We start from the raw sequence: 15,788 nt of genomic DNA on the forward strand, positions 1-15,788 counted from the left end.
ACGTTGACACTACGTTTCAGGTAAGAGTCACCAACGCCGGGGCACTTACCTCCCCGATCTGCACCATTACCGGGGTCAAACAAGGATGCAACCTTGCAGCAACCCTAAATTTCTTTTTGATTGTGTTATAGTTCAAAAGAACTTTTCACAAAACTTAAACAAAAACAGTTAAATAAAAAGAACATATTCATTAACCAATAGATAATGACAGCAATGAATTGGTTGCCAATAATACAATATTAAAAAGTAATTGCAGAAAGTACTTATAGAGCACAATAGTTACAAAATATACAAAAAGCAAACAGAACACACCACACAGATATACAATATAGACAGTACTGAGTATGTCTAAGTCTCTTTCAGTTCAGCAACCAAGAGAAAGGTAACCAGAATAAAAGCATTGTTACATAATGCAACCACAACAGATAAAACGGGATACAATTATAATTCTGTTAGTAACTTCACATTTTCTTCGAACTGCCTGAGGCGCAAATTCACCACCTTCCAAATCTGGGTTATTGCGATTATCAAACTCCTATTCCAACCTGCTAAGCATCTCAGCCAAAACCTTTCACTGGCAATGTAAGTCAAATCATATTCATATTTTTCAAAATATTTCTCATAGATAGAGCTCATGTTCTTGCAACAAGTAAGCACATGTCTTATGGTTTCCTTCTCATTTTCGTTACAGCACAATCTGCACATCCTACTTTCCTCTGGGATATTTAGCCATGCCCCCCGTACCCTCAGAACATTGAGTCGGTTTAGCCTCATGTCCAAGAATATTTTCCGATTTGCCTTAGCGGGCATTAGCTTTAGGTAAAACTGTGGTTTTTTTTTATATAGGAATGGTAATTTTGCGAATGAGCATAATGAGGTAAATTCGGCAACCCTATCATTGCTGTGGGCCCAATCCCACTTTTCCAAAGAGTTTTTCAGGGCCTTCAGTACCACCCCTTCACCATAATCCCATTTTGGGACAAAGGTGATTTTTTTCAAATATATCCTGGATTTCTTTCTGGAAGGTATTCAGGGCCCCCATATTTCCTCCCTTCAAACCTTTATGTAGTGTATGCAGCAGTGAACCTTGATGTGCATACCTTATTTTAATATATTACATTGCTCTATTATAGTCAATTTGGGTAGCTAGAGAAATCAGCCCCATTTCTAACCGAATGGCCTGGATCGGCATGTAGTTAGAGACCTAATATTCTCCTCCATATCATGCCCTCTGTCATGTCCGCCCATTCAGATCAATCAGAAAAGGAGGCTCCCAAAGCATACAAAAACATTGCAACCAACTTTTGCTTATATATGTTAATGATTCCCAATAAACTAAAACCCATTGTTTTCTTAGAAAAGCTCATAACTGCTGTTAGAGTTGCCATTATCTTGGTTCGTTTACTCTTTTAGACTAGTGGGTTCATTTTATTTCTCTCACCACATATTTCCTGTCCCAAATATTTATAGCTGTTGACTTTCCTTATAGATCCCAGTGAGCACGGTATGGTGTTTTTTTTTTTTTTACAGCGGTGTGAGCCAAAGGCCATAAATAGTGTTTTTTTCAAATTGATGGAGAGGCCATTCGTTTCTGCATATTCGCACAGGGATGCAGCACTATTAGAGATGCCCACATAAGTATTGTCCATGAATATAATATCGTCTGCGTGGCAGATCCACCCCACCTTATGTGGGCCGATTTTGGGAAAGGCATTCATTTTGTCTTTAAAGATATAACTTAAATCAGACATGAACAAATTGTAGAAAGTGGGCGCTAGTGCACATCCCTGTCTTACGCCTTTAGAGATGTAAATGAATTTGGATAGGGTACCTCGATTATCTAAGCGAATCCTGGCCCTGCTCTCGTCATAGATCATCATACAAAAATACAACAAATTTGCCGGCATACCACAAGCTTTAATTTTCATCCAAAGTCGCCCCCGCTCAACCGAGTCAAAAGCGGAGGTGAAATCAACGAAAAGTACATATAGTGGTAGATTTTTGTCACGGTTAGCCTGTTCTATTAATGTATTTAATATGAAGATATTATCTACCGTTGCACATGCTTTCCGGAAACCGGTTTGGGCTTTATCTAAGATATTGTCCCTAGCAATCCACTTATTGTTATTGATTTCCTGTAGAATCATAGTCCAAAAAATCTTGCTAGGGACATCAGTGAGGGCTAATAGCCTAGAATTCTCAGGGAGAATACGCGAGCCACTCTTAAAGATAGGTATGATATTAGAGATCTTCCAGGAGTTTGGCATCCTCCCAGTATCAATAACTTTTTGAAACAGTATTGATAAGATATCGGCCCACATTTTCAGATTTTCTTTTTGAATGATATTGCATAGGCCATCTGGTCCCGGGGCTCGGGAGCTCTTTAACTTCTTAATTGTTAGCACAATGTCTTCCCTGTATATGTTCATGTTAGCTATGGGACATATATCGAGCTTTGGAGATTGTCATGATTCCTGCCCCTCATGTCCCCAGCCCTCCAAGATGTCAGGTTGGAGCCAGGCCACGATCACCTACAAAGCCCTCAAGGGCCTCTCCATCCCTCCAAAGACCCACTTGGAGTCAGACTTGGCTATGGGGCACCAGACTCACACACTCCCATAGGATAACATTGGGGATTGGACTTGTTGTGCATTGATGGGGACAAGATGGATGCCCCCACATATTTCGGTTCCCAGAACTGCATGTGCGGTCTAGTCTTTTGGGAGTGGTTCAGCCCAGAGACACCTGGGATACCCAGAGACTATTTAAGACAGACCCAGGCTGAGAAACATGCTTTGTGTTTTCTGCACCTGCAGCGTGACACTCACCGTGTTCGGATCGGTCTCCAGTAGGCCTGCATCTTTCTTCTGCGCTCAGCTTCTGCAAGAACAAGAACACCGTTAGGAACAGCCTTACCTTGCGGCACTTCTGCCCATCATTCATCGCTCCTTCTGTTCTGCGGGCATCTTCGGCGGTGTCATTCCCATCCCGGCACACCGCTTCCTAAGGAAAAGGGAAAACAACAGAAAAAAGGAATTAGTAAGCATTCTGCAAATCTTCGCTTATTTTTAAATACTGTACGAGCTTCAAACGCTTACCTGAATCCCAGCTGCTCTGGGGGACCTCTGTCCCCGGAACTTCTCATCTATCTGCAAGAGGGAAAAGACACTTCAGGTTAGCGTGGAAACATCTAGAGGCGCCGCATACCGCGCTTACCCACCGCATTTGTTCTTCATAACCGGCATCCACGCTGAAAACATTGCGGCACCTAAAAGACACAGAAAAAGAACTCAGTTCAATACAAATACGAAAGGGGTGCATCACACATCGCGCTCTCACTCACCTTCAGTGCTACTCATCTCAGCAGCACGCCGCCATCGCCGGACGCCGGCCATCATCTAAGGAAGGAAAGGAACAAAGTTAGAGAACTGTTCAAAAGACTCATTATACTTACCTGTCGGACTCTTGCCAGTGAAGTAACTAGACAGCAACGAGCCCGCATCAATCAACGCGCCTCTGGGCTGAAAGCAGGATGGAGAGCACACTATCCAAGAAAACAAGGCCCAGTCTCCAGTCGAATAGCCTCCAGGGAAGGGTTTGAGGTCGTAAGAGATCAGAACAGGCTGGGTGTCATCTCCGTGGATACCAGTTGAGCGTTACAGAGATTCACCTTTACATTTTCTTGTTAGAATATTTACCCAGGTGTGGCTGTCGATGGGGATTAGAAGCTCTGGGTTACCAACATTATTCATTTTTCTGAAGCAGGCCCAGAACTTCCTAGAATCACCTTATTTTAACAGCCGGACCATAGATTGCCAGCTAGCATTCCTCTCTGAGGTCCGATAGAATTTAATTGCATTAAAGTACTTATTCCGAATCACCCTTCTAACTCTAGGGCATGCTTCGGGACTTAGAAGGAGATTATTGCATTGTCTCAGATTTCTTCGCATCTCCCTTTTCATATCCCTTATGTTTTTATCAAACAGTCTGTTAATAACATCATTCTTCAAGGGACAGACATTCCCTGGGATTAGCATCTGATCGGAAAGAGATGATTAGAAATCCAAGCTACTATATTGTCCACCGAGGCATGGAGAAACTGTTCTGCATCAATTTTTTCACACCACCTTTTAGCTTTGGCCAAGTTAGTGTCAGACCATCCAATTCTAGTGCCATTACAACAGCTGTATATTTTACCTACGGCATCTATCACAGGAGGTGTAATATCCAATTCAAGCCTGCTTTGTAGGAGATAATGATCACTAAAGGTATTGCTCAGAGTTTCAAAGCTTTTAGTCTGGCCAAATAGCTTATCACTTAGACATATATAGTCAATTGTAGATGTATAGGCGTAGTGAGTCCATGTTATAGTGTTGGGGGATTTGTCGTATCTGCTTCCATTTAGTAACCCTAATTCATTTTCATTGATGAATGTTCTCCAAATTGCTGCTTTAGTTAGTATGCCTATATCATCTATCATCAGTTAGTAAATTAGCATTGAGGTCACCTCGAAGGATATGGATCGAATATAGGATGGGACCAAAATGTACCCTGCTATATTGGCCGGCTTAACGATATTGTGCTCTTTGATAGAACTCCATATGGTCTACAGAATAAGCTGAATGTATTTCTTGAATATGCGAGGGAACATAATCTGATGGCTAACTCTACGAAATCTCAGGTTATTATAATTCATAAAAATAAACAAATTAAATCCTATACTTGGAATCTTGCGGGTGATAAAATAGATTGCGCAAGCAACATTCACTATCTTAGTTACCACTTAGCAGAGGTAAATACTCTGAAATCCTGGGAATTGTTGTTAAGGTCAAAAGCAAGATCTCTAACATCAATGATGAAGATCATATTCAGGAAATATTGTACATGTTCAATGCTTCGACTGCTAGAAATGTACACACTTAAGGTAGAACCGATTTTATTATTTGGATTGGATATCTGTTTGTTGGACGTGAACGTCATACTAAACAGGATACAAGGTATCCTTTGGAAGAGGTCCTTGGGTTTGGCTATGTCTGTTCCTAATTCAATAGTACGCCAAGAAATGGGGATACCTTCTTTGGCTGTGAGGTGGACATGGCGAAAGCTAGCCAGATATTAAAAAATTCTATTGCCACCGCACAACTCACTCTTTTCTGATCCAAGCACTATTCTGATGGGTTGCTCTTTGCCATCCATGGAGAAATGTAAAGAACAAATGGATAAAGTTCTAGAAGACATTAATGCTTTGTGTGAAGACTTACAGTTAGGCTTACCTAAAGTTAAGCGAAACTTATAAGATCTGGATTGGTCTCTTACCCTAGAAGTGAATAGAAGTAATAAATTATATGCAGAATATGCATCAATTACAAGAACGAGAGTTGCGTGCACCCTACTTGACACTGTGTCCTTGTAATAAAATAAGAGTTATTTACATGCGTTTTAAGCTGAATCATTTCAAAACCCTGGAACGTATATCTAAATGGAAAAGGGTCTTTTATACACAGACAATAGGATCTCTCGATTCTGCACCAATATTATGGAACAAGAAACGTTAAAACATCTTGTGGTTTACTGTTCTTCTTTTGAAGAAACAAGGAAATTATTGGGTATTTATCATCCACATGCAACTGAAGTTGCTAGAATTTCATTTTGGGAAAGATTTTTAGTCGGTAACAGCATGTCATTTACAGTAGCATTATCACGATTGTTATTTAAAATGTAACAAATACTAACAGAAATAAATACTCATGTGAACTAAAACATATGTAAATTGTGCCCAATTAATAGTGGTTTAGTATAAATGGCTATGATCTCGAAGGTATGACCTGTTCCCCGCTAAGGTGCTAACTTAAGCCTCATCTGAGAGGCTGTAAATGAACAGTTGAACATGTTGCTTTATTTAGAACGTACAGTAAAATAAAAGATTGAATATACCAAATAATACCAACAATGCTTATATATGATACAATTAATTATTGCTTGATTGCCTACTTTAGTTTTATTGTTAAAACCTTAAATGGCCTCATTGAAACAAACTGATTTATGCTGTAAATTTGAAACTATATCTATAGGGTGTGCTGTATTATTTGAGAAACAAAAAGTTTGTCTTAGTTATTTTATTGTTGGTGTATGTATGTGTTTTTATTGTTGTATTTTTGTCTGTTTGTTTGTTTGTTTGTTAATGCGCACCAAACCCTTAGGTAGACGGGCGCAACAGTACAGCAAGTCTCGAAGCTTAGTTACAGGCAGGTACATACATGTGAGAACGATACAATATAATAATACAGTACAATATAATGGAGCGTGTAATACAAAATATGATACAATATATAGCTGATCACAAGATCTAGCTGATCAAGGTGCAAATCAGGACCAGACTGGGTCTTACAAGGTGTACATACAGTGTGCATACCTAAGGATACAATGTCTAATACTGGATCTGGCTGATCAAGTGCAGATCGGGGATGCATAGTCTAAGTATAGGGTGATGGTGGGGTGTCAGAAGACAGGACGAGGAGATTATAGGTCATTGGTACGGAGCCACTTGATGGCGTTGTGTCTAAATCTGACTTACGGTAGTGGGTGTCTGAGGTCGATAGGGAGGGAGTTCCAGGATTGAGCCGCTTTGACTGGGAAACTGGTTCCTCCGGCTGTAGTCAGCTTGAATTGAGGGGTTTCGAGCATGAATTAATTGACTGTTCTGGTGGGTCGGGTCGTAGTTCTCCTCGAGATTCTATCCGCTAGATACGAGGGAGCTAGGTTATTTAGGCATTTGGATGTGATGGAGATGGTTTTTAGGAAGATTCTGTCTTTTATTTTTAGCCAATGGGTATCTTTCCTGTACTTCGTGTTGTGTTCTCTATTTGGGATATTCAGCGCTGCTCTTAGGGCATTGTTTTGCAGTCGTCGTAGTTTGTCCGTGACATATTTGTTGGCTCCAGAGTACAGGGCGTTGCAATATTCTAATCTGGACATGATTAGAGCGTTGGCCAAGGTGATACAACTGGCCCTGGAGAGGAATGGTCTAGCAGCCCGAATTAGCTTGCAAGTGTAAGCTGTTGTGGAGGCGAGGGAGCTGGTTTGCTTTTTAAGGGTAAGGGAGGAGTCTAGATAGAAACCTAGTGTTTTTACTACAGGCATAACTGTAATGATATTGTTATCCATGTTAAAAGATGCATAGTTTGGGGATAATTTATTTAGGTTAGTGTCGGATCCAAGGAGCAGTATCTCAGTTTTATCGTCATTCAGGCAGAGGCCGTGAGTCGCCATCCATGCCTGAATGAGGATGTATATCTTGTTCACCAAAGCCAGGTCCGTTTCATAGTTGCCCGAAAGGGGTATTAGGATCTGGGTGTCATCTGCATAATTTGTGTAGGTGACGCCCAGTCTGTCCAACTTATCAAACAGTGGCTTGGTGAATATGTTATACATGGTGGGAGAGACACAGGATCCTTGTGGGACTCTGCATGTTATTTGGATCGGATCAGCGCAGGTTGAGCTTGAGAAGACTCTCATAGTTCGATTAGCTAGAAAGGATTGGACCCATGCTATTGCTTCCCCAGTGAAATTGGCGGCAAGCCTAAGGTGGTTGCATAGAACTGCGTGGGTCACCAGGTCGAAGGCTGCGGACAAGTCCAGTAGAAGTAGTAATGCCATTGTTCCGCTGTCCTTCAGCTCCTCAATTTTAGTTTTAAGGTCTAACAGGGCTGTTTCGGTGCCATGGAGGGGACGGAAACCTGATTGTCGAGAACCTAGCAGGTGGTTGGCTTCCAGGTAGTCCTGGATTTGTAAGTAAGCCATTCTGTCGATGATTTTGAGAAGGAAAGGCACAGTAGTGATAGGCCTGTAGTTGGTTGGGATGGATGGATCAAGGGTTTGTTTTTTGAGTAGGGGGAGGACCCATGATTCTTTCAAATTGGTGGGTACTGTGTTTGATTTAAAAGAGGAGTTTATGAGCTCCGATATAAAAAGGGGCTAAGTCTCTAGCTGCGTCCTTTATTATTTGCGCTGGGCAGCTGTCACCTTTGCAATTGGACGGTTTCAAGGAGAGGATGACAATGTCAGTGTCAATGATGGAGATAGTTTTGAAACTGAAGGGAGGGATAGTATTTGGCTCGGTGGGCCGTGGTGGTTTTTGATCAGGGAGGGGCATAGAGTCCTTTTTTTAATTATTTTGTGTTGGAGGGTGGTGATTTTATTGGATAGGGCGTTTTGTATGTTGGAACACCATGTCTTTGTCCTTAGGAGTGGTGTCTACTGGTTGTATGGGGGTTTCAATTTCCCAGAGGATGGAGAAGAGTTCCTTAGTATTGGATTTGGCTTTTGTAATTCTGTCGTTAAATACATTTTTTTTGTATTGATAATTTCTTTCTTATAGAACTTGGAGTATTGGGCTAGTTTAACTTTGTTGTTTTCTGTAGGTGAATTGCGCCAGATGACTTGGAGCTTTCTTTTTGTTTTCTTAACTTCTTAAGTTGGGGTGTGAACCAGGCATTCAGGTGTGCTTCTTGCTTGCCTCTACGCAGTTTGGTTGGTGCGATGGTATCTAGTGCCATGGTCATAGGTTTACTGAAGGTATCCACTAGGATGTCTGGGTTGGTATTATTGTCCAAGCTATTGATAGCTGGGAGGATGAGCGGGATAAGTTTTTCAGCAGTAATGTCTTTTTTACTTCTGGTAGGGATGGGGGGTGCCATGTTGATGGTTTTGGAGCTAAGAAGATCAAGTGTGGTGGTAAAGTTTATTAAATAATGGTCCGTCCAGAGTTGTGGGACAAAGTCAGTGATGGCAATGTTACAGTTGAGGTCTGAAATCCAGTCAAGGGTCCTACCTTTGATGCGAGTGGGGGCAAGGACTTTTTGGGTAAGCCCGTGGTCACTGAGTAGAGCTGCAATTGAATTGTTTGTTTGTTATTTGGGTCGTTAAGTCCAATATTGAAATCGCCCATCAGTAAGGTTTGGGAGTGGTTTTGAGAGCTATTCGCTATGAGGTTAGTCAAGTCGTCTTCAAAGGTGCCTCGTGGTCCAGGGGGCCTGTAAATCAAGTGGATGGTTAGTGTGCGGTTATTAGATAACGGCAGTTTGGCTGTGAGTGTTTTGCAGGAGGAGCATTGGGGAGAGGTGGCAAGCCTAATGGGTAAGGTGGATTTGAAAATAATGGCTAAGCCGCCGCCCTTGGTGTTGGGATCTATCTACCCTAAGGATCTGGTAATTGTCTGGAATGGCTAACATCAGGGTGGGTCCTGCAGCCTCGTGGAGCCAGGTCTCTGTTATGGCGAGTAGGTCCAAGCTGTCACTATTTAGGATGTCTGCAATTTCAGTGGCGTGGGAGACCATGGATCTGTTGTTGAGTGACCCAGTTAGCGTTAAGGAGCTCTTAGGGCTGAGTTTGTGAGAGGGTTTGGTCGTGTGTCTATTTTGGTTTGACTGTTTTTCTATGTGAGAGTGGTCTGGCATAGAGAAAGGAGTGACTATTTTAGCACCTGGACTCATTTGGCCGGGTGATGGTGGGTGGAGAGGAGTCCAGAGGTATTGCTTGTTTGGTTTCTTTTGGGTTCATAGATGCAGGGTAGTCTTGATCTGAGTCTCAGGTTTCTGTCTGTCGGTGGACTCGTGCTGTAGGTCACATAGGCCATGATTATGATAAGACCAGTTGTGAGCATACAAATTGGGATATTTATATTTTTGCTCATGTTGGTCAGGGTGGTCGTGAGCAGTGGATGGTAGGCTGGCGTTGTTCGTAATGGCAACAAGTATTAGGTATTGCTAGAGGGCTGTTGTATGAAACAGGAAAAGTTGTAAAAGTTTGACAATGTAATTATCTTATTTTTTTACAAACTATAAACAACTTTAATTTTAATTTAAAACAAAAAAGTATAGGCCATTTTGATTTGACAAGAAACTCCTAAAACTGCGTTATTTATTATTTGATGGTCGAGCTTGCTCCAATCCTTAGATATAGGGCTAGATAGGCGTTCTACCACCCCATCTTTGCTAAATAAGCACCCTTGAACTGTGCATCATTTGTGTCTGTCTTCATTCATGATACCATGCCTTCCTTACAATACTGATATATATATATATAGTTACATTATATGTAAACATTAAACAGTAAAGCGTCTGTAAAAGACTCAACTCACCCGTATAGCCGGTAGAAGCACAGGTACAGTCAAGTAGAATATTTTCTACTGTGAAATGTTCAATAGTAGCGAATGCCAGTGATTTTTTTTCAACAATAGGTCATATAAAATTGCATGAATTTTTTTTAAATACCAGAATTGCTCCAAGAACTCGAGGGCCTTTAAAGGAGTTAAGCCAAATATGCAAGTTACGTCGCTCTTCCACTTCCAGAAGGTTTGTCTGTAGAATTTAATGGGTCAGACCCAATAGGTGTCTCACGGTTGTGGTAAAAAGGTAAGTGTGTGTTTCCTTCAGGTCAGAGGTGTGAAGATGGTACCAGCCATCAACCTGGCAGTATGAGGGAACTCGCCCCAGAATGCCTTGGGATCCAGGATCCTGCCTCAGAGACCCAGAGAAGCATGGCTGCAGAATGTGGTACCCAAGCCCACAAAAAAAGACGATAATGAACATGGCGACACAGAGGGCACTCTGCACCTGGAGCAAGGAGTCTCTGGAGGACAGGACCAGCAACATAATCTGTTTAAATAGACCCAGGGATAGGAAACCAAGGCAATGGATATGATGAAAACCGCACATGAGGCATAAGTGGGTTTCCAAGTTGTGATTGGGTCCAACCAAGACAACATAATTATAATGAAGTATCCACTCAGATGGCTCACAGTGAGGAAGGACCACATCTGTGAAGGAGCACAGAGGAGATCAAGCAGGCAAGTCAAAGTCGTCTCAGATGGGCAAAGGGAACCAAACACGACCGCAGGAATGATACCATAATGGGGAACAGCTGCCAGAGGCCATTCTAGATGTCACAAGCAGTTATGAGGCGCAGCAGCAGCAAGCCATTCACTGTCAATCCAAGCAAAGGAGGAGTTCCCACCTTCGCTCTAACAAATGAAATTGAGGACAACAAGGCTTCGAGGAGAGCATTAGCATAGGCTTGGAGCTTCTAGCATGTAACGTTAGAGCATAGCAGAAGAACGGCTTACAGAAAGAATCATCCAGCATTGAGGCGCAGAAGGCATCGACAAAATGACTGGGATCATCCAGTAGCAGCATTAAGACCCTCAGGAGCAGTTGTAACAAAGCGTGCGTAGGATAACAGTTTGATACAAGATTTAGCTGATTCGTAAAGAGAATTCTATACGGCTCTCTGTACAAATGTAGGGGACAGGATTCAAGGAACAAATAATAAAATAACTCAAATAGGATCACATCTACTTTGGAACTGTAACTCGTCTTTTCCTCCTTGCAGCAATATTCTCTCAGTCTCTGAGCATGGCCTCTGTCCATCCTCAATCCTAATCTTCTCTTATGCTAGCTCTCAACCTTGCAGAATAGCAGTCATCCCTTACTCAAACCAGTGACCTGGGCAATGACTTTAAAGTTCTTGCTAGTCATTTCCCAGAGCAAAATGATTGATCCTAAACCAACCAAAGGAGAAGGGAGAATTAAACTTCAAGCCATCTCACGAATAAGCAAAGGGGGGAAGCAGTTGCTTTCGGAAGCTTTCACTGCTTCCCTGGCTACTCAGTCTCTTAGGCTGTTGCCTGTTGCTGTTCTCTGGTGCTTCTTGGGGGCTCTTTGGTTGGTTGAGTCCAATGTGGGAGAACTGCTTCTCTCCTATTCTCTCATTGTCCCTCTCGTTTTCCCTCTCTCCTTTTTGTATACCTGGGATCTCCACAAGCGTGTGATTATTTGTATTTAGTTTATTTATATAGCCCAAAGGCATCTGGGCGCATATCATGGGTTACAAAGTGTTACAGTGACATAGTATACAACTAGGATAAGTCAAACATAATATATAACAAGATCCTACTTAACAGCTGCTTACATACATAATACTTACATACATAATACTTACAGGATAGTTACATTACATTATATTTGCATTTGTCAGAAATTATAAATTTACAATCAGGATACTGGAAGGAGCGTTAGAACGGTCATTCAGCGGTGGAAGTGTGCCTAGTGACACCGGAGGTTTGCATGTCTTGATCAGAAATCCACAGTTTACCTTTGCTTTTGAAGGAATGGAAAGATATTTCGGATCTGAGAAGGTTAGGAAGTGAGTTAGTTCCAAAGTTTGCAGGCAAGGAACGGGAAACTAGAACCGCCAGCTTTTTGAAGCTTGATTCTGGGTATGGCAAGACAGTGGGCTGGGGCCGCTCTAAGAGGACGAGAGGCGGTGTGAGGTGAGAACCGGTGCACCCGGTAGTAAGGAGCCTGGTTGACTATGTTTGCCTTTCAGGATTGAGTTTCATGTAAGTGTTTCAGTACTTCAGGTGTGTATAATTGAACCTCTGTGGATCTCCCTCATTCTCTGAACGGAAACTTGAAAAGGCTGGTCCTTCATCTTGCTTTAATGGTCATCATGCATGCACACAAATGTGCAAGCATCGGTCTCTGTGAACAGAGGCGCCATAGCGTCTTGTTTTGGAATATTTCTTGCAGCACTCCCCACAGAAGCAGTGAGCTCTGTTATTGTAATTTCTAGGGGGGTGTGCATATCCATATGATGTACACATTTCTGCAAATGTGGGTCCTGTATTAAAAGGTCCACAGACCTTTCACTTCTGCTGCTACTCTCTAAAGAACTCTATACAGCATTTTTTAATGGGCCAAAGCATTGTGTTTTGTGTTTGTGACAAACTCCTGCCTGTGATGTGGTGAGGGTAGCCACGGATTCCTCCCCATACCACCCTCTGACCCAGCATCACCTTTCGGGGGGATGCTTCTGCCCCTTGGCTACCTCAACACCCATTCCAATGGTCTCTCTGGTGGCTTAGCCACACAGCTCATCTCTCCAGTAGCCACCCAGGTAAGTATCTGTTCAATATCCCAGGGTCTCCCTAGTTATAGACGCACACACACGCACCCCCACCAATCCACACTGGGCACTATTCAAAGTTTTAGCCGTCAAGCCGTCAAATAACTAGGATTAGCGAGCCAAACGCCACCAATAGGCACGCCTACACACGTGGGTTGAGGTGTCTCTGAGACCCTCATCCAGCACAAGCCAGATATCTATCATCCGAAGGGTGACTTGGTAGACTCTGTCCAGAGCCTGTTTCGGCAGAACAACATTTTGGTTATTTCCTTTGGTGTATTTAAATAAATGCAGGGCACAAAACTAAATGTGGTTGACTTTTGAAATGCCTTGGTACACAAATCACCACCATACATGGACATTTGGCTACTAATGAGGTTAAAAGGCTACAACATGGTATAGTAAAAAACATAACGCATAGTTGCCACGGTATCAGGTAATATTTTCGCCAGCAAAAATATCGTCAAACATATGCTCGTCAGGAACGGCCATAGGCGATATTTTTGGTGGCAAAAATATTAGTTGCGGGGATGTCCCCCGCACATAAATAAATTATGCGGAGGTTGCAGGGGTGTCCCCCGCAGGGTCCATGTGTTATTTTTGCTGCAAAAATATGGCGATATTTTTGCATCACGATATTTTTGCGGCGAAAATGTCACATGGAACCGTTGCCACATGCCTACTCAGTGACAGAATTCACCCACAAACAAATCAGCTGCTTAAGTAAGACCTCCTACACCCGATAACTGTGGGGTTACCAAGGGTCGCACAACAAAAAGTTATGACTGCAGGGGGGTTTTGATAGAAGACGTGTAAGAATCATATTCTATAAATGAAGAAAGCCGGCAAACACTTGTCTATGGGCCATTATAGAAGAAGACTGCATGGACAAACTACCCTTTCGGATTCCAGTGTAGAGGATTGCATGGTGGAGATGGAGGAGACCGCTCTGGATGCTCTACCACCCACAGTCTAGCAAGCGCATTAGGCTGATCATCTGAAGCTGTGTAGTAACCAAGGTGACTGCTATGGGCTCCTAAAATGGGTGGAGGCAGATTATAGCCATGGACATGTCCAAGCTATAGGCACATTGAAATCCACATGAAGCAGTGAACACTGGGGTACAACCTTTGTAAAAAATAGTGTTGAAAAAATAGCATTGAAAAATGAAACGAAATAAAAATAAAGAAAGTGTACCTGAGACACTAGAAAATCTACTAATGTTGGCCTGGAAAAATAAAAGGTGGTTTCAAATTATGTACGAACAAAGAAAGGAAACATGAAGTCTCAAAAACATGGATATGTAAAGAACAACAATATACAAGCAAATACAAAAGATGAGAAAAAGCACTCAGTATATCTGTCGCAGCGTTCTCCAGCAGTCCTGAAAGTCTATGTATGGCCCGAATGGTGGGGTATTAACAAAAAGAGTGTTATTTTAAATTTAAATGGAGTTTGCTGATTATTATAACTGGCAGGTAATATTTCAGAGCCAAGTGTAAATGTTGTACATTAAAATGAAATTTATAGCAAAGAATATACATTATGGATAGAATACTTCATTTTGGTCCTCCATAGGCCCTTTTCACTCCAATGATTATCTGTTGGCAGATCTGAATTGCATATTGCAAATTGTAAAAAAGATGGAAAATAATGGGTTCTTGTCTTTTCATCCTCATTTTAGGCCCCGTCCAGATTTCTTCTATCGCTGCTTCCCTGATGGACTATCGAATGCTGAACTGGTGTGCACTGGAGATCCTGATTCAGTGGTTGAAGGGCGCAAGAGCTTCCCAAGTGGGCATTCCTCTTGTGAGTTGTTTTGTTATTATGTCTTGATGCAGAGCCGCAAAAAGCAGGGCTGTGTCATGCTCTTGTGTATGGTATGGTTGTGCAGGATTTAACCGTGGAATATTTTAGCAGTATCCTCCTTTCTATTCTCCCGAGTTTTTCAGGGTAACAGAGACATTTGACTTCAGACCACCTTTAAACAACCTTCCTGGACTGCTAATATCGGCAAAGACCACCAGTTTCTACTACAAGAGAAAATTTAATGATCATTTCATAAAAACATTTCGCTATTCCCGTTTGAGTTTCACTTAAAGGTTTAAACATAAAAACAACAACAATTTCTATACATCAGGATGATCTCACATATCTACTTGAAAAACATTTAAAGTGCTAAAGTGACTCAGTGTACAATGTAAACATCAACCCACAGCTGTGCAAAATTGCAGTTGTTACATAGTTCTACTTTAAGGTCTATAGAACCATCTGCCCAACATATTTAGTTCTATCACTCGTTCTCTACAATATCTAGAACTTCTTCAGGGGCTATCCAGCAACTAAACACTTTACTGTTCAGTAAAGAACTGGGGTGGAAATTAACACATAGTTTGCATCACTTCCATTGCACACCATTTCTTTACTATGCTGCTAGGAGCCGTACAATCTCCGGGTTACTCCAAACACTGATATTGGGTGCTCATTTGCCCATATTCATCTCGGGTCTTTATTACCCTTATCCAAGATTAATTACCACCAAGCTAATCTAATTAGATTCTCTAGTATTCTTGTTTTATTTAGGCCCTCGAGGTCGGCTGTGCACTCTGGTTAGGCGTCAAGCAGCTTTCATGTCGCCACCTTTAACTGTCTTATGTTCCTGCACGTCCACGTTCATCTGCGTGTGCTTTTCCTGCACTCATTTCATTGATGCTCGGGCTCCCTGTATCTTGCACGACAAATTGTTTTGTTCATTCAGATCGCATTTGTGTGTTCGCATCACACTCCCGTCAATGAAAGCGTCTCATTCCTTCTAGTCGTTACTC

General features: G+C 42.0%; 1 protein-coding gene across 1 annotated transcript in view; it reads left to right on the forward strand.

Annotated features, from left to right (window-relative positions):
• PLPP5 (phospholipid phosphatase 5) overlaps positions 1-15,788 on the forward strand; it is a 266,283-nt gene that overhangs the window by 125,281 nt on the left and 125,214 nt on the right. Inside the window, exon 6 of the mRNA XM_069617937.1 lies at positions 14,648-14,772. Within this exon, the coding sequence (XP_069474038.1) occupies positions 14,648-14,772 (125 nt within the window). The remainder of the gene's footprint in view (positions 1-14,647; positions 14,773-15,788) is intronic.

Source organism: Ambystoma mexicanum, chromosome 10, assembly GCF_040938575.1.
Source record: "Ambystoma mexicanum isolate Mex_15411 chromosome 10, UKY_AmexF1_1, whole genome shotgun sequence".
Classification (NCBI taxonomy): Eukaryota; Metazoa; Chordata; class Amphibia; order Caudata; family Ambystomatidae; genus Ambystoma; species Ambystoma mexicanum.